Source organism: Nilaparvata lugens, chromosome 14 (assembly GCF_014356525.2).
Source record: "Nilaparvata lugens isolate BPH chromosome 14, ASM1435652v1, whole genome shotgun sequence".
NCBI lineage: Eukaryota > Metazoa > Arthropoda > Insecta > Hemiptera > Delphacidae > Nilaparvata > Nilaparvata lugens.
In genome coordinates this window covers 15,812,650-15,834,087 of record NC_052517.1, presented here as the reverse complement: position 1 = coordinate 15,834,087, position 21,438 = coordinate 15,812,650, and the positions used below count along the sequence as shown (strand labels likewise).

The following is a 21,438-nucleotide window of genomic DNA, read 5'->3' as shown; positions in this document are numbered from 1 at the left end:
TTTTGTTTTGGACTAATTTTAAACAATAATACGACAAAATAAGGTGAACAGATTTAATTTTATGCTGGTTATCCAATTATATTTAAAAATGTTTGTTTCTTATTTGACAATCGTTTGTGAAAGCTGATAGTATCGTCCCCGGAATGCTAGTTGCAAACATTTGTATTTATGACTACTGTATTTGTTTAAGACTTTATTTATCGACAAATACCTATAGTGAAGTCCACGTTATAATGACAGTATTTGTTCAATTTTGGTTTTGCTATCCTTGTCTATCATTCGAAAAAGCCGGTGGTACTATCCTTTTCTAGGTCCACAACGATGCCAATTATGTTTTTGACAGTGTAGAATTATAATTAATTAATGCAGAGAATCGGCATCGCTATTCTTCTATCTTTATCCACTGCCATTGTAAAGTGGACCTCACTATAGAACCAATTTAGCGAATTCATTGAACTATTCACCATGGTTATTTTTAGAACGTTGAACTGTCTGGTTACTAATAATTATTTCAGTTGTCTACTAGAAAGCGTAGAGCCAACACGTTGCTCTTGTATTGTGTTTTTGTTTCTGCTCAGTGCAGTATTCTTATTATTATTATTTTTGAAAAGTATTAGTATATTTTATTGATTATTTTCAAGGGACACAAATTTACAAAGGAAATATCATGTTATTCACGGTAGAACGTTATATTTTGTTCCAATGTGTCCATAAGATGAGATATTTATCAACAATTGTTACTAGGCTGTTGCCTATGGTAACATTTACAAAAATTGACATAATAGAATTAAATAAAACCCAAGAAATAAATATTTATTTTCAGTTCCTCATCAGTATCAATCAATTACAAATATTGAAAATAATATTGTACATATTGAGCCATCAACATCAACTAAAGTATTATTTTTATCCATGGGATACTTATGAATACAAAGAACACTTCTCTAAAGCAAGAATAGATCTTAATTATAATTTAAATACTTCAACTAATTATAACTTTGAATAACATAACATTAGTTAATTATTCATGAAATGTTTCAAATACCTCACAGTATAATGGTAGTGTAATGCGCGCTTTATTTCTTGATAAAATAACAGCATTAAAGTAATTGAAAGTCGTGATTATCTATTTTTTGTTCATAATTAGAATAAATAAAAATCTTTATAATGTTTAAATGATGCTCATACATTCTTAGGGCTTATCTACACTGTTTATTTTTGTGATAATGCTAGGCAACCGTTGATGGGTTCGCATTGTTTCAAGAGTTGCTGATAAAATTACGTTGCTAAATAAAATTATCCTGAAATTCCTAAAGAAGCTGTTAGTTCTTTCCACAGACCTCCATAAGGATGAAATTTCTAAATGAGAATAGAATCTGCATAAGGGAAAGAAATAAAACGGTGCAGAAATATACTAAGATAAAGTACAAAAACGTATTTGAAATGGTATTATCAAATTGAATCAGGTGCTAAAACGATTTGTTTTAGACTCGCCAGTAACATTTATAGGATTTTTACTGAAATTTGGTTCTGATATTGATTCAAAGAGGATAAAATGCTGAACATTTTGATGTCATTCACTTTTATGTAGTGTTGATGGTTAATTTGCTATAAGGGCTCAAAGTTAGGCATTTTTACGTTTGAATACATGTTAAGCCGGGCCGAGAGGTCGCAGCATGACGTCACACCATAGCCGGCTGCGTTCTCCACGCGTCTTATGGGATCAAGGCAACCTACTATACACTATTCTTGGTGCCATCCAGCTCTGTATAGGGTCGGTTGCCCAGAAGCCTATCAAACTTTAACCATGATTGAATGCTATGAAAAGAGGTGCATTCTTTTCAAAAAAGACTGACCTGATTGGTTCTTTTGGCATTTGATCATTATTAAAATTCAACAAGCTTTTGTGCAACTGGGACAATGCATTTGTTTAATTCAGAGTTGAAGACCATCTTCCTATATGATGTGACAACACATTTCATAAGCGGGCTGGCATAGCTCAAATTGTCAGATAGCGAGCAGTAATATCGATAAGATAAGATGCCAGCCAGCTATTATTTCAATTCATGCTGCTTTAGAACAATAAATATTTCATTTCAATTCTGTGTTATTATAAATGTAATAATGTTTTCTGTCAAGTTATATTTCTAATTATTTCTATATCCTCTCTCGGAAAGGTGTTCTCTGAACTACCCCTCTAGCTCTATGCTTATTTGGTTTTGCAGAGATTATACTTTCTATCTTTGTCAATTGAGGGTCCTTACCCCTCACTGCAACAACTTTGGTGAAGTATCTTATCTCTCATTGTAACGGGACTCTCTCCCGGCAACTTTAACCGAGCTCGCCCTGTTTTCTTACACTCTTCTCCTAGACTTCTCCGGACTCGCTCTCAATCGGTTGGAGTGTGCGGTTGATTGAAGTGAATAAACGGTTTAGTGCGTATGCGTGTGAAAGGCTGATGGACAAAAGACTGACACTCAACCGGAGAATTGCTATCCAGGGACAAAAGCTTAAAAAACAAGTCATTTCCAATTTATCAAAATTAAGTTACAAAAGGACCCTTAGGTCGAGTCAGTTCTCACAATAACTAGGTGGGTCTCACCATATTCTCAATGTTGAATGAACATTAAAAACACATGATAAAACCATTATTTTCAACAATGAATAAACATTTAAAACATGTGATAATATCAATTACTTATTTCAACAATGGAAAAACATTGAAAGCACGTGATAATAGCCATTACATGTCTAACAATGGATAGACATTGAACAGATGTGATGACAGCCATTATGAGACTTTCGGGCTCAATTCAATCACCAGTTTCCTTTAAATTATGTGGTTTAGGGTTGCAAAAATCTTTATTTCCATTATAATTAATGAATGTTTAGTTATTTCTCAATTAGAAACTTGGCTAGAATATTATGAGAACTATTGTATTCCAGTCTAATAGTTCTTTGAAATTTGAAAAAGGAATTGTATGGAGAACTCAGCAAACATCCATATCTAACCCTCTCTAGTATGAAATTGCTTGAGAAATGAAGAAAATGAATTGAAAACTTGAAAAAATATTCAGAAAAGAAACCATATCAAAAACACTGGTGAACCCTATGAATAATGCTGTGAAAAAGTGCTTATATATTGAGCATATCTTTGGGCATAATTTTCAACTCCTCTCTAGAAAAATTTTCTAGATTCTAGCTGAACTTCTGTCAAATTCCGGCTGCAGAATTTCAAATTTGCTACACAGACTCTAGAATTTTTTTCATGAGAGGACTTCAAAGATATGCCCCACAAGGCACTTTTCTTGCATTTTCTAGACCTTCTCAAGAACAAAATGACAGATCATGTTCAAATTTAGCACAGAAGTTCAGCAAGGGTCTAGATATTAATTCTCGATTCAGGACTCAGAATAATTATGCCAAAGATATGCTCGAGATAGATGGTTTTACTACAATTTTCCTGCATTCCCTTCGTTGTTCTTTGTTTTCTTACATTTTTCATAAACTAATTGAGAGAAAATGTTCAAATTTGGTACACAGGCTCAGCTGAGGTATAAAACATGTTGTATTGAGAGGTTCTTGAATAACGCCCAAGTTTCATAGTTGTTGAGCGTTTTCTAAGCATTCTCAAGAACTAATTGACAAATTATGTTTATATTTTCAGTACTGAGGGTCACCAAGGGTCTAGGAATTTTGTCTTGAAAGGACTTCAGAATTACCCTAAAGATGGTCTGTTCTATTGTGTTTTCCTTATGTTCCCTAGTGTTTTTTTTTTTTTTTTTACATTTTGCATGAACTAATGAATAGAGAATGTTCAAATTTGGTACACAGGCTCACCTAAAGTATGAAATTGCTGTATTGAGAGAATCAGGGAATAATGCTCAAGTTCCGCGGTTTTGAGCGTTGTCTATGTTCTTATAAGAATCAGTTGACAGATTACATTTAGTTTTGAAAAAGATGTTCAGCAAGGGTCAAAGAATTTTGTCTTGAGAGGTCTTCAGAATTATGCCAAAGATCCACCCAAGATGAGTGGTTTTACTGCATTCTCCTTGTGTTCCCTAGCATTTTTCTGTATCAAAGAATGATCGGTTATCACCCTGATTCACATCTGATATAAGAATGAAGTGCTCAAGAAAGAAAAAATCCTACTATTATATGCTTAGGCAATTAGCGTGCAATAGAAAGGTACAAATGGCCTTTATTTATTGAAATTGTCATAAAAATGTGTTATGAAACTCATAACTGTTGGATAGGTTCCTGGAAGGATCTTATTCTACTTTTAAAAATTCTCGACACTTCAAAAAAATCGATTTGATTTGAAAGTTTATTACCAATTGCAACACATCTTTCTCATGGAGCAGTGCAGCTTCTAAGAACAAACAAACTTCCAATTATGACAGTATATTTTTAACTTTTTGTGCATCCTTGATAACTAGTATTCCACTATCTTATGATGTGTTTTTCATTGTTGAGATCCTTTTAGTTTCATTACCACAAAAATTTAAATATTTGCAGCCAAGTGAGTAGCATTCCCAATTATTCATTCTAAGAGCTAGTGTTGTGTAATTGTTTTTGTTTTTATAAATACCGTATTTTTTCTTTTGAAATAGCTCAATATTAATATTACCTCATCACATATTATTTGAACCATTTATCAAACAATGTTATCATTTTAATTTGAATGTTAGTTATTCTTTTCTCATATTTTATAATCATTTTGTTTCCCCACAGTTATATATTTAAGGGTAGCACAGCACTAGCTTACACATTGTAAAATATAATGACGTTCCTTTTTTGAGTAGTTGCACATTAAACAAATTATAGTTTAGGAGTGTTTTACATTAAACAGCTGTTTTCAGAACAAATAAACATATGATTTTCATTACAGCATACTCTAATATAATGAAACCATAAGTTTTCTTCACAGTTGTATGTCTACTAGTTCCGAAGTAGGAACAGAAAAACTGCTACAAAAAAAACACCTTTAGCACTCCAGGTGGAAGTTTTATCAACTTCCACAGAATTCCTGATTCAGAATTTGTAAACTAGGTTATGTCTATAGAATGCATATAGTAAAGTCAGCACAAGCAGGTAATGTTTCCTATTTTTCAGTTTATTATTCTTCTTTGAATTATGACAAAAAATGGTGTACGTTACTTGGACATGGATGTCTTCTGCAGTGCTCCAATGAAATTCTAGTCTCAGCTAGCACCCCGACTAGAAACATCATTCTCCCCTGCAAAAGAACCCTTCCCATCCTTGTTACATAAGATACTATTATAGTGTTAAATTATTGTCGGTCCCGACTAAAGTATAACAGTCTTAAGGCCCATTGACGGCTTAAATTATATATTCATGCGGTGGGACCTTCCTGCAAGGGACTCCCCACCAACAAAAGCCATATGAATAAACTATTACTAGTGTTAAACTGTTTGCTGCCAGTATCAGCTCCAGTCCCAGTGCTCGGAAACCGTCATCACAAAGAACGTTACATTTAAAGAGCTGACTGAATAGAGCAGGAAATCCCGTTTCTTGCGCATGCGCATTACGGTTCTGTATGAGACAAAGAAAGGTTTTTAGGCTTGTACCTGGTCACACCTGGTTAATCCTTTGTTGTGTTGTTTAGCTCGTGCTCGTGCACAATAATAAATAAATTTGATGTTTACTGTTCAGGCTATAATATTTAATTATTAAAATTTGTATGCAAATAAATTATATATTACAACATAGTATTAACTCATAGTAAATGTTATACATTAGATAGAGGAAAAACATTATACAATATACAATATAATAAACAGTGTTCAATATACACCAACCGTTGCCACACTTGAAAAGTTCTTACAAAAAACATGGTAAGCAAGTTCAAAACTAGGCCTAGCTAATATTTTCCTATTTCAGTGTAGAGCATACATTTGATCTATGATTGAAAATTATTATACTATACTTATTTTCAATATAGAACATTTTTGAGAATGTTATAACAAAGTGTGAGGTTATGTAAGAAAATGTATAAAGCCTAGGTTACAGTACCTTATTGAAGAAGCCTGCTTAGTAAGTTCTTTCTGTAGCCAGATACTGATGATGATGACTGTTAATTAAACCTTTGTGGGTTTAGTTGGTGTCAATTAATTTTGTTTAATATATTAATCAACTTCAAATTTTGATTACTTTATTCATCAACTTCAAATTTTGGTAAAAGTTTTTCAACATATTTAGTGCTTGTTGCAAAAGAGCCGGTTATATTTTAATTGTGATTAATTACAGGAGAACCAATCAGAGAATTTATCTTTTCAAAAGGGCCTCCTCTGGTTGGTTTTTGTAAAATTTATCACTGTTAAAATTTAACAGCTTTAACGGATGCACGGGCCATGTTGTTAAGAGGAAAGTTTTTTGCTTTCAAATAATTATAACATTTCAAATTACACCAGCATATGACTATCTAAATGCTAAAAGTCTACACACCAACCTACATTTAATCTTTCAAACCTTCTAGGACTTATTATCTAGGACTTGAATTGTTTATAACTTACTTGTACAGTTTAGCTATATTTCTGATTATGTAAGCCTACATTCAATATTTTAAACTAATTCTCTTGACTTTCCACTGCTTTCAATAGAACTGCTGACATATCATTTGCATTTTGGGCAGGTTATCCAGCCTGTGGACACTTTAGTTAGTGAATCTAAAAAAATGGGGGGGGGGGGGGCACTTTAGTATATGGCCCGCGGAATCTAGTATTGAGACCTACATCGATCAATAGAGGAGGTCAAGACGAGATCAACCATGTATAACAAGTTTGTATATTAGTGACCACTAAATTGGCTAAATCTCATTTAGAATTTTGCAGGGAATCCATTGAAATAGAATTGAGGTTAGAAACTTTTATAAATATTAAGATATTTGGAAAAAATACAAGAAAATGTAGTATTTTAACTTTAGAAGAGTTCAATATGCTTGCATAGGCATAGTGCAGACCGATATTGAGGATCACATTTTATTCAGCTTCCACTGCAATTCAGAATCTTTAAAAGATTGTAAAAATAATTAAATCAAACCAAGCTTTTCCTGACCCTGGTTTCTCCTAACCTAAGCTTTTCCTGATCCAAGCTTCTTCTAATCTAAGCTTTTCCTAACCTGAGCGTTCCCTAACTCAAGTTTTTTCCTAACCTGAGCATTTCTTAATCTAAGTTTTTTTCCAATCTAAGCTTTTACCTAATCTAAGCTTTTCCCAACCTGAGCATTTCTCGACCTAAGTTTTTTCTAATCTAAGCTTTTTCTAACCTAAGCTTTCCCTCACCCTAGCTTCTCCTAATCTAAGCTTCTACTAACCTAAGCTTTGCCTAACCTAAGCTTTTCCTAACCCTAGCTTCCCCTAACCTAAACTTTTTCCAAATCTAAGCTTTCCCTAACTTAAGCTTTTCCTGACCCTAGCTTCTCCTAACCTAAGCTTTTCCTTACCTAAGATTTTCCTAGGTAGCAAATAATGGAGTTGCAGTATTTCTATTTGCCCAAATATCTCAAACAATTTTTAGTTAAGGCTATCAAGTGAATAAACATTTTTTCTTTAGAATTTATCATTCTACGAAATCCAATAGATCAAAATACCTATTAAACAATATGAAAACAGGTTAACTTTTTTAAAAGCAAAAAAATGCAATTTTTTGAAATTGTTTTGCAATATCTCAAAAACTACTGAAGTAACGAACCTGAAACCAGTTTCATTGGATTCCTCGTCAAATTTTACATAAGATTGCACTAGTTTAAAACAGATTGTAACCATAACAAAATAATAAAAAATAAAAATTGATTTAAAAATTTTGAACTTTCCGCCATGTTTTTTCAGCTAATCCTTGGAAATCGACAACAATGTTATACATGGTTGATCTCGTCTTGACCTCCTCTATCGATCTATGTAGGTCTCAATGCTAGATTCCGCGGCCCATATACTAAAGTGCAGTCCAAATTAGCCGAAAAATGGTATATGGTGAAACAGTACTTTGCCCTTTATGAACAATAATTGAAAAATGAATTCTCTGTTTCCAGAGTCAAACTGAAGTTTTCCAGTCTATGGAATACCATATTTGTAAGTACATTACCATGTATATTTGCATTCCAATTATTTAGTCATCACTTTCTACTGTGATGGAGGTCTTGGTAGCTGTATCCAATATAAATATATTTTTTGTTTCAATATCAAACATTATAAGTAATAACCATCTTGTGGATATAATGAATAAATATTCATTATTCACATTCATAATTCATTGTTAATCACAAACCAATGAAGGTTTTACAATATCTATATAAATTCATCCAATTCAATATATGCTATAATCTTAGTTTTTTATTTGTATATCTAGAGTGTAAAATACAGCTTTTTTCGTCTCGGACAACAATATTTTTGAGGAAGAAAAAGAATTTTTCATTCATGATGTACACAACATTTTTCTTCCTCCTATATCTTACAAAAACTGCAAATAAAATAATTTACAAAACTCACGTGACAGGTGAAAACTTACTATATAACCTAAAAAAAGGAAGAACTTTGAGCTCAGCTGCCAGGCATGATATCACTATCTATCAGCAAAAGTTGTAACAATGATTATATCAGAAAAATAAGGGCCAATGCGTTCAGATTTGATTAGATACCTGGTAATGAAAAATATTTGTTGGCTGGTATTTTGTATAACATGAAATATTTGAACAATATGTATACATTTTTATTCTCTATACTTATATCAAGTACCCTATGTAATAAGTATAGCATTCAAACATAATATTTCATAAGTTGTTCAAATTTCTGGTTGAGGTATTGAATTCAGTTAGCTACAATGATAACTCTACGGGTCGGTCTCTGAGCTCGGGATTTGGCTTCTAAGTTCTGTACTGGAGTCAGGAAATTGGCTCTCCTAAATGGGGCACAGTGGCAGTTTTTATAACAGTAGTCACAGTTTTTATTTTCACATTTCTTTAATTGGAAACGTTTCTCCTTGACGAAATTAAACATTCCTTAATAATTCGAAATAGCTGAAACTTTACACTATTTTCTCTTTATCTTATTTTGTGTTCAATTTTCTAGTTTTTCGAAATTTATTTCAAACTTGACTATGACTATGCCCCGTTTTGGAAAGCCAATTTTCTGACTCCAGCCGTTTAAAGTCCAGAACTTCGCCAAATACCGAGCTCGGAAACTGGCCCTAAATTCAACTTTCCACCCCATTTCCAATTTAAACTTTTGAAATAGAGATGTTTCTCATGTTATTTGAATGGAGTAACTTTTCCTCCCTTGAGCTTCGGAGTTTTCAGTTTTTTATACTCAAGGGCAAAAAAGTGACATTCCACATTATGTTAAAGGGAGTAAAGTATCTAAGTACTTTAGACAGTAGGTGGAGGAAAATTATTCTATGACTGCACTATTTCTTCACTGTTTTGTATTGTGTGACTGTAGTGAAATTCACATCCAAAAGTCAGTTGATTTTATAGAACAGCATTGTTGTCAATTTTCCTGTTCCACCGCCTTCCATTATAGAAGATAGTGGATAGCTGTGTTTAAGATTATAGATGCTGTATAAGATCATAGGAGATTCAAGTCATCCAAATACATCTGATTCAATACTGAAAAATGTTAATTCTTCCAATCAAATTATATTCCAGGCAAGAAAATAGCAAAAGTGGTCATTGAAAAACTCAAAGATGGATCACCAACATCAAGTCAACAAAACGGATTTCAGGTAATAAATATTTGAAATTATACATATTATGTAGCCTATATACAATATTTGAATAAGCAGGTGTGACTTATGCTGCTCTATGGGTAAACTTTACAAAACTACATGAATAATTACCATTGCAGTGAGAATTTCAAGTAAGAAAAATGTAGAATTAACTTATGCTCCCCATGACAGAGGCGAGGCGTCCGATCATCTCTAGATTCGCCGATAACTGCACAGAAATTGCTATGTAATGTGTATATTATAAAATTGAAAATATTAAAAATAAATACAAGAAACCAAAAGAGAAAACGTTCTTTGCGAGCTCGCAAAGTTTGAATAAAGTAGACTACTGCATCATCATTTCCATCCGTTCATTGTGATTCTCAAAAATATGTGATTCCAGTAATGATATTTAGCATTAGTTACCACCACTCTTCTGCATCATCGCTCTCCCTCTCCTCATAAATGATGGTGGAGTAAACGGTCAAAGACATCGCTATTTTCTGCGATTCCACTGTTCCGCGACAGTGTTGCAAACCGTACGAAAATTATTTTATTTGCAATTTGTTATTGATAATTATTATTATTTCTTCTATGTTTGGGTTTGAAGTATCTAAATTGAAAAATCTACTTTGTGAAAATAATTAAGAACAGAAAATTTAGTGAAGTGAACAACTATATAAGACTTAACCTATTTCGGACTATGTGTAACCTTATCTAAATTTGGGAAAGGAATAGCACAAAGTTACCTGTCATTTTTGATGATATACTTGTTGTATGAATCAATAAACAATAACGAATTTCATTTCAATTTTTTGAATTATTGAGGGCCAGTTTCCTAGCTTGAGATTTAGACAAGTTCTAGACTTTTCAACCTTAGGATTTTGTATAGCATGCTTATCTTATACTAGATGTCATCTTGCTCGATAAATAATCGTCCAAAATGAAACATTATCTTTCAAGTAGGGGAGGGGGTGCAGCTTTTATTCAAACATTCAACTGAATTGTTCCAGGAGATGACTGAGCCAAATAGTCACGCCTCGCCCCTGCCCCATGAATCAACTTTCAACACGTGAACTATTATTTCAGCTTGAAGTCACAATTTCAGAATTGTATAGTTGCATAACTGTACATCACATTTCATGGCCTCCTTCACATTCAAGTTCAATGAGTAACAAATTCCAATTCTTTAAATGATCATCTTCACTTTCTCATTTTCATAGTGAAATTCACACTATAAAATCAGTGGACATGATAGAATGGCTTTTTTGCAACGTTTCTCTGGACATTGATCAATTATGTCTCACATAAATTAAATTCATGACAAGAGTGATATATTTTGTTTCATTTAATAATTAGTATTTTTGATTGAGATTAAATAATATGGTAGTTGATTGCATTCTACAAAGCCTACAAACGATGTAGCAGTGACAATTAAGCTAGGAAAGTATTGATTTTTCAACGAAAGAAAAGTTAGTAAATTCATAACCTGAATCTCAATTCAGCTTTCAAATGACACAAGACATTTCTTTTGTTCACAGGTAAAGATTGAGAGAGGAATATGTGAAACCAATCACATCAAAGAAGAGCCACAACCAAACTCCAATCAGGCATGTGTTTTATCTTTACTAGAAAAATATATTACAGTAGTAATACTTAATAATAATTATTTTAAATTAATCATTTCATTCAATATTTTATCAATAATTATTGAACAAAAATCCTAATTGCATGCTGTACTGCTGTGAACAGAAGAAGGACATTTGATGAGAGCCAATATCCAAAAATTGTTTGCCAGCCTGGGAATCACTCCTATAGTGTGATTTAAGCTATTGTGAGCTAGTGTGAGAGGGAATGATGGGACCTCATAGTTGCCACATTTTTTCTTCTCCATCACCTTCTATAGTAGGTACTACTATAGGCCTACATAGCACTGCCATCAATGATTTGCAGATAATTCAGAACAAATTATAGACCTACCTTTATTTCAAAGAGGTAAATACAGCACCTTTTTCTCCTTCACATTTTATTTTCATCTCAGATAATAAAATAGTCATCCACCCACTTACTGTTTTATCAGCCTTTCTACTCTGACAAGACTTTGGCCCACACCTCTATCTTGCAGATCTCCTGGCGTTGCTCCAGGCCGGTTTGACTCAGAAGGGAAACGGGGTGAGCAAGCAAGTAGCTTTGAAGTGACTGTGGGCTTTGCGCGCCGCCAAAACACCCTAGCGGATGGCTGAAAGAGTTGCCTGTGGGCGCGGCAATTCCGCCGCTGAGGTAACATGTTGTTTAAGGAGGTGAGTGGCTGAAGAGTTCGACCCTGTTTCGACTCGCGAAGCTGGTGACTCCTGCCGCTCTAGGATGGGAAAAAGGATAAGAAGCTGAGAAGGATAACCTAGCTCTGGGATGGGTGTGCCTGATAACAGAGAGTAGGAATGGGCCTGCAGTCACGCTGCATATAACGCGGCCGTGGGTGCAGTCCCGGGGAAAGGTTATTGGGGGAGAATAGAAAGTGGGCGCCCCACTCTGGTCGGGCGCAAATAGCCAAGCCTTGCCGGATTACAGCTGAGCCAGCCTGATTTCGGGTCCCGCTATAGGGATGAGGAGGAAAGAATGTAGAGCAGGCGCCCCAACTGCGTGGGCGCAAATAGCCAAGCTATGCCGGATTTCAGCTAAGCTAGCCGATCCTAGGGGCCTTGCTCTAGGTGTGAGAAGAAAGGATATAGACCAAGGGGGGAATTAGCAAGGGTTCGGAGGTCACATAGGCCCCCGAAGGAGTTCCCAACGTTCAGGTGTTAACAGAAGCGGGGGATGAAGTCGAGCTGAAGAGGTCGCAACGCTTCCCCGCTTCGGGAAGGATAGAGTTGGTCTGTGACCCAGGACTGTCTGAGCGCTGCCGCGGAGTGGCGGTCGACGGATAGGAAGGTGGAGGTTTCGACTTTAGCTGTCCCGCGCCTGAAAGGCAAGGGCCTGCTGAAGCCGCGGAGGTGTGCGGTAAATAGATTAGTGTGATAAGGATGAAGAGTGGATACACAAAGTAGTATATCAGGCAATTCAGAGGGGGAAAGGGTAAAAGAGGATGGAAAATGGTGTAGAAAGGGGGTGTACTTACTTCCTTTAATAGCCGCGGTACCCGCTGGCCCTGCGTGTGTCTACTGCGCGGCTATACAGAGTGCGTCCCGCACCCTCGCGTACCTGGTAACTGGAATTCGTCCAGTTGTCCACGAGAAAGTCGGCTGTCCCCGTTTGAGCAGTGGACCCGGGTTACCGTATCATGATGCAGCTTCACGCGCGCCTTATAGCTGTATATATGATCGCGGCCTTGCAGCGCGTTAGCCTATGTCACGGACATGCCCCAACTAGTTCCAACTGGTTGAGCCCACGTCTTTCGGACCTTACAAGGCAAATCTCCTTACAAGATGTATTGCGTTGCACTAGCCTACTCCTGTAGTACCAGGACCCACGACTTCCACGCCTAAGAGATTCCGCACAAGCCAGAGATTCAGGCAACTATTAACCCGACGCATTATTACCCGGCCTATCTACCTGCACCGACGCGACTATGACCACTATCTACAGTAACGGTACTAGTAGAGGTGACTACACTCACCTAATTCGTTCAACCGCCCGGGATAGACTAGACTCAACTCGTTCAACCGCCTGGGATAGACTAGACCTAACTCGTCCAACTGCCCGGGATAGACTAGACCTAACTCGTCCAACTGCCCGGGATAGGCTAGACCTAACTCGTCCAACTGCCCGGAATAGACTAGACCTATCTCGTTCAACCGCCCGGGATAGACTAGACCTAACTCATCCAACTGCCCGGGATAGGCTAGACCTAACTCGTCCAACTGCCCGGAATAGACTAGACCTATCTCGTTCAACCGCCCGGGATAGACTAGACCTAACTCGTCCAACTGCCCGGGATAGACTAGACCTAACTCGTCCAACTGCCCGGGATAGACTAGACCTAACTCGTCCAACTGCCCGGGATAGACTAGACCTAACTCGTCCAACTGCCCGGGATAGACTAGACTGCTCTACCTTCAGCTGAGAGTCAAGTAGGGGTGTGAGTGTCTACTGCGCTGACTCAAGACCTAGGATCTCCCATTGGCAAGAGATCGTTCTGGCGAATCCCTGATAAGAGAGCGCCTGAAGCCCTAATCGCCGTCTCAATACAAAATAGGCATTTTGTGTTGTGACACTACCATATAGGCTGCTATTGGGTGGATTTCTAACCTAACAGCAAATCACCAATGTAATATTTCATAAGTGGTCCTGAATGAAATATTGTATATTGCAGATTAATAAAAACCATATAAAAACTTGTAGTACCCTTTTATTAAAACATTTTAAAAACTAAAACATTTTAACAAATGTTTTAATAAAAGAGTACTACAAGTTTTTATTAATTTGAATAAAGTAGCCCATATAAGTAAAGTGATTTTTCTATATTGCAGTTTTATCTGGTCTATGGAGCACTTGTGAGGGTGTTTTAAAAACAAGCTCCTGCTTGCTTATATCTCAAGTTATATCCAACTCATGCTTAAAGAACCTCACAATAAACTTGTTCTATGAGAATATCATAAAAATAGTAGCTTATAATAATTATAGTCCTCTTATTGATTGTGAATGTGTATGTATTGCAGATGGCGACAGTTACTGTTAAAAAGGAGGAGGAGGAGGAGGAGGATGATGATAGCAGCCATCAACCAGCTGCAGTGGAAGATGATTGCAGCCAACAACATTATCTAATCCCTGGCTACAACATGATTTTCATTAAAGAGGAGGCATATGGTGAGATTCATTCTTCTAGTCCTCAATTCTTGATTAATCAAGGTCTATACACTTAGCTTGGATGATTAGATAGTGTGCAGCTTTCTTACATGAAGTTGCTTAATATTTGCCAATGAAAACTCCTGTGTTAATCATACTCCTGAATGGGATGTTTTCCTCATGTAAATCATGCTCAGAACAAATCAAATCATTTATTTCGCCATTTAAAAAAACAATCACAAACAAAGAGCAAATCAAATATGATGAACAATAAATTTAAACAAAATACAAGTGTTAACTTGAAAATAAGAAAATAATAATACAAAATGATAAATATCTCTTTACGTATGTATATATAATTTACGTGTTATATATGGCATCACCAGCAAAAGAATAAACTTTGCCCGCTGCAAATCGAAAATAGTATAATAATATTAAAAAAACCTCATCATTGAGTCATTTCTGAGAATGAAGAAAAGGGAAAAGTAAATAAATTATAAGGGATACAATAAATTTTAATTTAATTAAGGTTTTCTATTGAAGTGAAATAGTTTGCAATTATCCAATTTTTTATATCATTACTGGTATCTCTAGTTATATGTGTTAAATTGAAAGGTAATATATTTATAAACTTGCTGCTTAAATATATCAACTGTCTTTTCACTGGTGTAAATTTTGCATAATAAACTTCGTATTTATTTATAGTATTTGGTCTAAAATTGTAATGAGGTTCGTTTATCATAAAAAAATTGTCTTTATACTTTATAATATATTTTGTCAAATTTTTCAAGTAGAGTTGTCTCAAAGTCAAAACGTTAAATTCGTGAAATAATAGATTAGTTGAATAAAGTCTATGTTTATTTAATATTGTTTTAATAATATATTTTTGGGTGATGAATAAATTATTTACATGAGTGTCAAAAGCTCCACCCCAGATTACTATCCCATATTCTAAAATGGATTGCACCAATGCAAAATACACGGTTTTTAAATCTTTCAGATCTAATATTTTATTTATTTGGTAAAATTTATATGAAATATATTTGAGTTTTTTAGTTATAAAAGCAGTATGGGGCCGCCACTTCAAGCATTCATCAATAATTATTCCTAAATACTTTAAATTACATACATTTACAATACTTGGACAACTGCAGAGGTCCTTGTTTGTGCACCTTAAGTGAAGTTTTATTTTTAAGTTTCTATCAGGCTTTCCAGCTGCATTTGCTGAAAATGAAATATATTTAGTTTTCTGTACATTCAAGCTCAATGTATTTAGTTCAAGTCATTTTTGAATTTTAGACATTTTACCTTCAGCAACCCTGAAAGCATCTTCCCAGTTTTTTTGCGAAAAAATTATAGCTGTGTCATCGGCAAAAGACACCAGTTTACCACAGTCTAGTTTCAGTTTTTAAAGATCATTTACATAAAGCAGAAATAGTATTGGAGATAGCACGGTACCTTGAGGCAAACCAAAAGATGTTAGGGTTACAGTACTTTCTTGAGAATTTAAAGATAGAATTTGGGATCTGTTTTGCAGGTAACTTTTTATTAGATCAAGAGGGATTCCTTTTATACCCATTTTATCTAGTTTAATAAATAAATTATTATGTGGAACCGTGTCGAGTGCTTTCGATAAATCTAAGAAGACTGCTAAAGGTTTTTCATTTTTATTAAGACTATTTGTGACAATGTTTATAAAATGAGCTAGTGCATCTTGCGTGTTTTTATTTTTTTGAAAACCAAATTGATTTTTTTAAATAATGTTATACTTATCAATATAACTCAATAAACTAATTTTTATGCATTTTTCTGCGATTTTTGCTATATTACTCAAAAGACTAATGGGTCTATAGTTGTTGGGGTTGTTTTTGTCTCCACCCTTAAATAACGGTTTTAAATTTGCAATTTTAAAATGATTTGGAAATGTTGCTGTGATGAAGATCTTATTTATAACATGAGATAGAGGTGTTGAAATGTATTCGGCTATGTGTTTTAAAGTCATGTCATTTATGCCATCAAGACCAGGACTAGAACTATTTTTTAAATGTTTAATTATTTTTTCTATATCAGATGAGCAAACTGGATTAATGAACCAAGAATTTTGAAAATGGTGATCGTATTTTTCGAACTGCAATTCAATTTTTTCATTAGTTATTATGATATTCTGAGCATGTTTCATTCCAACAGAGGCAAAATGGTCATTCAATGTGTTTGCATCAATGGTAATCTTATCTCTGCCTGTGGTTTTTTCATTAATAATCTCATTTATACACTTCCAAAGATTCTTGGGGTTATTATTGTGTTTATTAATTTGATTTTTATAATAATGTGTTTTAGCAGTTGTAATTACTTTATTCAATATTACCCTGTAATTTTTCAAATCTTGTTTTAATCTTATATTGAAAGGCTCTTTCTTAATTTTCTTATACATTTTATCTTTGGTATTGATCGATTTTATCAATCCGGGAACTATCCAAGGTTTTAGGGGTCTATTTTTATGAGTAACCGTTTTTACCTGAGTTGATTTCTCAATATGTTTATTAAGCGTATTTATGAAATATTCAACCATATCATTAACATCATCAAAAACATCACGCATGATAGCACTCCACTTTTCCTCAGCCATAGCCTGCCTTAAAATGTCATAATCTATTTTCTTAATGTTTACTGGGGCAATAATGTCACTAACAAAACAGTCTACATACCCCAAGTGGAGAGAAACCGAGAAGTGATCTGTAATATCAGTCTTCAATATATTGCCTATTTTACATTTTAATTTCTTATCATTGTTTCTCAGAAAAATATGATCAAGACAAGAGACGGAAGTCTCTGTTACTCTCGTATTTCCATTTATGTAAGATTTAAACCCGTTTCCACTAAAAATATCAACATACTCAATAATAAGCTGATTACTTAAACTCATATTCAAGTTGATATCGCCTGCAAAACAGACGTCAATATCTTTTGGAATTGATGTTATATAATTATCTAAACTAGATAAAAATCTCGGCACATTACCACAAGGAGATCTATAGATACCAATAAATTTAAGAATTTTACCACTAATCGTTTTGATATCAAGACATATTGAATTGCATTCATCAATCTCACAGTTCAAAGTAGAAAAGTCGAAATAATCTTTTACATATATACACAAACTATCGCACTTATTCAGTTTAGAACTTTTATTAACTACTCTGTAACCTGGTATGTTAAAAGTAAAAGAGTGTTATCATTTATCCATGTCTCTGTAAGGATAATTATGTCATAAGAAGTTTTACAGTTTTGAAGAAGACACAGGAATTCATTGAAATTTTTGCTCAAACTACGTACATTCATTACATAAATATTTAAAAAATATATATCTTTATTTTCACTAAAGGGTAAGTGATTAAAATAATCATCTATTTCATTTGTTAAATTATTTTCACTATCATATAAATTAAAGATTTCTTCTGTATCAGCCATTCGTAAATACTAAAACAAATCAAAAGAAAGTCTTTTCCTCCTGTTGAATGAGGACAAAATGAACCCAATTGATTGATAGATTTTCAGAGTTGGAATTCCAACTTACAATCAGTTTTTGAATTTAATGAGAGTTTCTGTATGACATCACTGAACATGGAGGAGTTGTTAGATGCCATTGGACATTTTATCATCCATCCAAATCAATGATCCCATTCCCTTTCAACCAAAATTCAACTTGGCCTAACTCTTCACTGGCTTGTAATGGTGGCAATACCACTGCATTGGTGATGTGCATATTATGTATATTGCTTAACAAAAGATCAAAACATGTAGCTTGGATGCTTTTTTCTCTTTTATATTCCTACAATTTCTATTTCAGTGCCACCTATAGTTTATTGTTTATCTGACATGGTTATGTATGATGGCACTGAGGTGTGGGAACACTATTGTGAGGTCCACGTTATAATGGCAGTGTTTGATTAGCAAATGTATTGCTATCCTTGTCAATCATTCAACGAAGCAGTCTTTCTCGCTTTGCTCTGTTGCCAGATCATCTTTTAACAATATATAATTAATAATTAATTAAATAAATATTCAATCTTAATTATTAAATTATTGTAAAATATACTTTCTTGCTTAATAAAATATAATTGATTATTTTAAACGAGAATGAACAGTTAATATTACATCAATAGACCTGTATCAGCAGCTAATGTCTATAAAAGGCATTGACAAGCCAGAGGATCAGCAACGTTGTTCCCCTATCTCTCTCCACTGCCATTATAACGTGGACCTCACTATAGTGGACTTGTGAACTTAATCCTTTTTTCTTGTTGAACGCCAATATCGGGGGACCAAGCTTTGCTCTGTAGTGTAAAAGCATAGAATATTTGTAACGGAAGATTGAATTAATAGCTTATATTTATTTATTTATTCATTCTCTCAGTTGTACAATTATTTTTACAGTTATGAGGAGGCACAACAGGCTTATGCCCAAAACTGTCCCTTTTTGAATTTATACTACAGTCCAAATCAAAATCTAGGTTAAGCTACTATCACTCATCAAAATAACAATTTATTCACACTTCAAAAACAAACACTTCGTCAATTACAAATAGTTATACTATGAATTCGATTTAGAATGATATACTATGTTTGCTACAATATTTGTTAATATACCATGCACTATTCTAAACTAACAGCATCTAGTTACTATTTTGGACTTTCTGAAGTGAACATGTTTTCTAAAATAAAGAGAAATAAACTAAAATAAGTTTTTCTTGCTGAATTTCTCTTCTCATGAGATCAGCTGAATGATTCCACACATGCACTCGTTCATTCACTTCCATTATGATATCTACAAACAACAAAATTTCCAGCTGTTTTTCCAAGGACGTATTTATCCTTTTAATGTCCCTCAGTGAGTTATCCCAGGGTTGAGACCTAGTACAATCGAATTTTTATATCATAAACCTACTTTGTTCCAAATTTTATGTGAATCGTTAGAGCCGTTTTCAAGATCCGGTCACATACAGATATATAAACATCTAAACATCTTAATATATAAACATCAAAACATATAAACAGAAATTATTGCTCGTTCAATAGTATAGGATAGCTGAAAACTTGTCATTCTAAAATACCTGTCAGTAACCATGGTTGCTAACAAGACTTGTTGCTTTGTGAAATAGGGCTCAGATGTACTATCCACTATAGAAGGTGTTGGTGTCGTGTCTATATACAGGATTGGTGAATATTATTAATGCTACTTTTACAAGGATAATTTGGCAGCAGTCAAATTGGGGATTCTATTTGAGATGAAAAAAAACTACTCTCCTGTCACATCACAATTTTGGTTCACAATCTTGGATCCTACATTTCGAATCAACTCCATTTTTTAAAATGGGAAGGTGGTCAAATGATACAGAAATTAAAAAAAAATTAATGGCGAAAACCACACATCGATATCACAAACGTAAGGTATTCACATCCAATTAATATACAAGTAAATTATATGAAAATGAAATAAATGAGTAAGCAAAAGAATAAATCTGACAGATCAAAACTTTCAATACAAAGTGTTTAATATGTGATTAGATTTCACTATAATTGTAAACTAACATTGAAAAAGTACAATTTGATGGTTTAGATTTTCAATGTACTCATTTATAAAATTTTTGTTTTATTCATTCTGTATTATAATTTTTGTAGTGAAATTCTGTATTGATATCATGTTTCATAATACGACCACCTTCCAATTTAGAAGAATGAAGTTGAATTTGAGATGGCAGACCAAAATTTTGGGTGACAGAAAAGTAGCTTTTCTAATTGGATTGTTTGGTTTCCACAAAGAAACCTACTGTCAAAAATTATTCTTGAGTAATATGGAGCTGGTTCAACGATTTTCATTAACACTGTATATTCGATCTCCATAATCCACCAGTTCTATTATTGATGATTTCAGATGAGCAGGATGCTGAAGAGAATTCAGTAAAGACCGAACCAGAGATGTGGCCTTCAAACTGCAGCACATCTGGCCGAGACTATACAACAGAAGTGGTTGGACTGAATGAGCATACAATCTCTACAGTGGAAAAGTGCACTGAGTCATCTGTGGCCTGCAAAAAGACCAAGCTCTACAGCTGTGCTCACTGTAGCTATAAAACACCAAAGTTTGCCGATTTGAAGAGACATATTCGGAAACACACTGTAGAAAAACCTTTCAGCTGCAAATTTTGTGAATATAAATGTGCCCAGTTAGGTAATTTGAAAGTACATATCAGAACACATACAGGAGAAACACCTTTCAGCTGCGAATTTTGTGATTTCAAAACTGCTCATTCAAGTACTTTGAGAGCACATATCAGAACACATACAGGAGAAACTCCCTTCAGCTGCAATTTTTGTGACTATAAATGTGCCCAGTTAGGTAATTTGAAAAAACATATCAGAACACATACAGGAGAAACTCCCTTCAGCTGCGAATTCTGTGAATATAAATGTGCTAATTCAAGTTCTTTGAAAACACATATCAGAACACATACTGGAGAAACTCCCTTCAGCTGCAATTTTTGTGAATATAAATGTGCTAGTTCAGGTAATTTGAAAAGACATATTAGAACACATACAGGAGAAACACCCTTCAGCTGCGAATTGTGTGATTTCAAATCTGCTCAATCAAGTACTTTAAAAGCACATATCAGAACACATACAGGAGAAACACCTTTCAGCTGCGATCTCTGTGACTACAAATGTGCCCAGTTAGGTAATTTGAAAAGACATATTAGAACACATACAGGAGAAACAACTTCTAGCTAAGCATTCTGTGAACACAAGTACTCATTCTCATTGCTTTCTGGTTCCATTTCATCTTCATTTTCTATTCGTCATATTCGAGCACATATCAGAACACATACAGGAGAAACTCCCTTCAGCTGCGAATTCTGTGGATATAAATGTGTTAATTCA

At 34.2% G+C, this 21,438-nt stretch overlaps 3 protein-coding genes across 11 annotated transcripts in view; 1 reads left to right on the top strand and 2 right to left on the bottom strand.

Moving 5' to 3' along the window:
• Positions 1-21,438, bottom strand: part of LOC111057883 (gastrula zinc finger protein XlCGF57.1-like) — a 178,240-nt gene that overhangs the window by 42,578 nt on the left and 114,224 nt on the right. The window lies entirely within an intron of this gene.
• LOC120354281 (transcriptional repressor CTCF-like) overlaps positions 1-21,438 on the bottom strand; it is a 170,828-nt gene that overhangs the window by 51,115 nt on the left and 98,275 nt on the right. The gene's annotated exons all lie outside the window — the stretch shown is intronic.
• The window catches only part of LOC111045590 (gastrula zinc finger protein XlCGF57.1-like), a 126,704-nt gene continuing 113,321 nt past the window's right edge, over positions 8,056-21,438 (top strand). For 8 of the 9 annotated variants that reach the window (XR_005572886.1, XM_039440827.1, XM_039440824.1 and 5 more), the window contains exons 1-5: positions 8,056-8,090; positions 9,662-9,738; positions 11,262-11,330; positions 14,376-14,523; positions 20,435-20,526. Coding sequence is in view for 8 of the 9 variants with exons in the window: in XM_039440827.1 (XP_039296761.1) it covers positions 8,075-8,090; positions 9,662-9,738; positions 11,262-11,330; positions 14,376-14,523; positions 20,435-20,526 (402 nt within the window). In the remaining variant the exon portion in view is untranslated. The remainder of the gene's footprint in view (positions 8,091-9,661; positions 9,739-11,261; positions 11,331-14,375; positions 14,524-20,434; positions 20,527-21,438) is intronic. The other variant, XM_039440822.1, reaches the window with a different exon arrangement.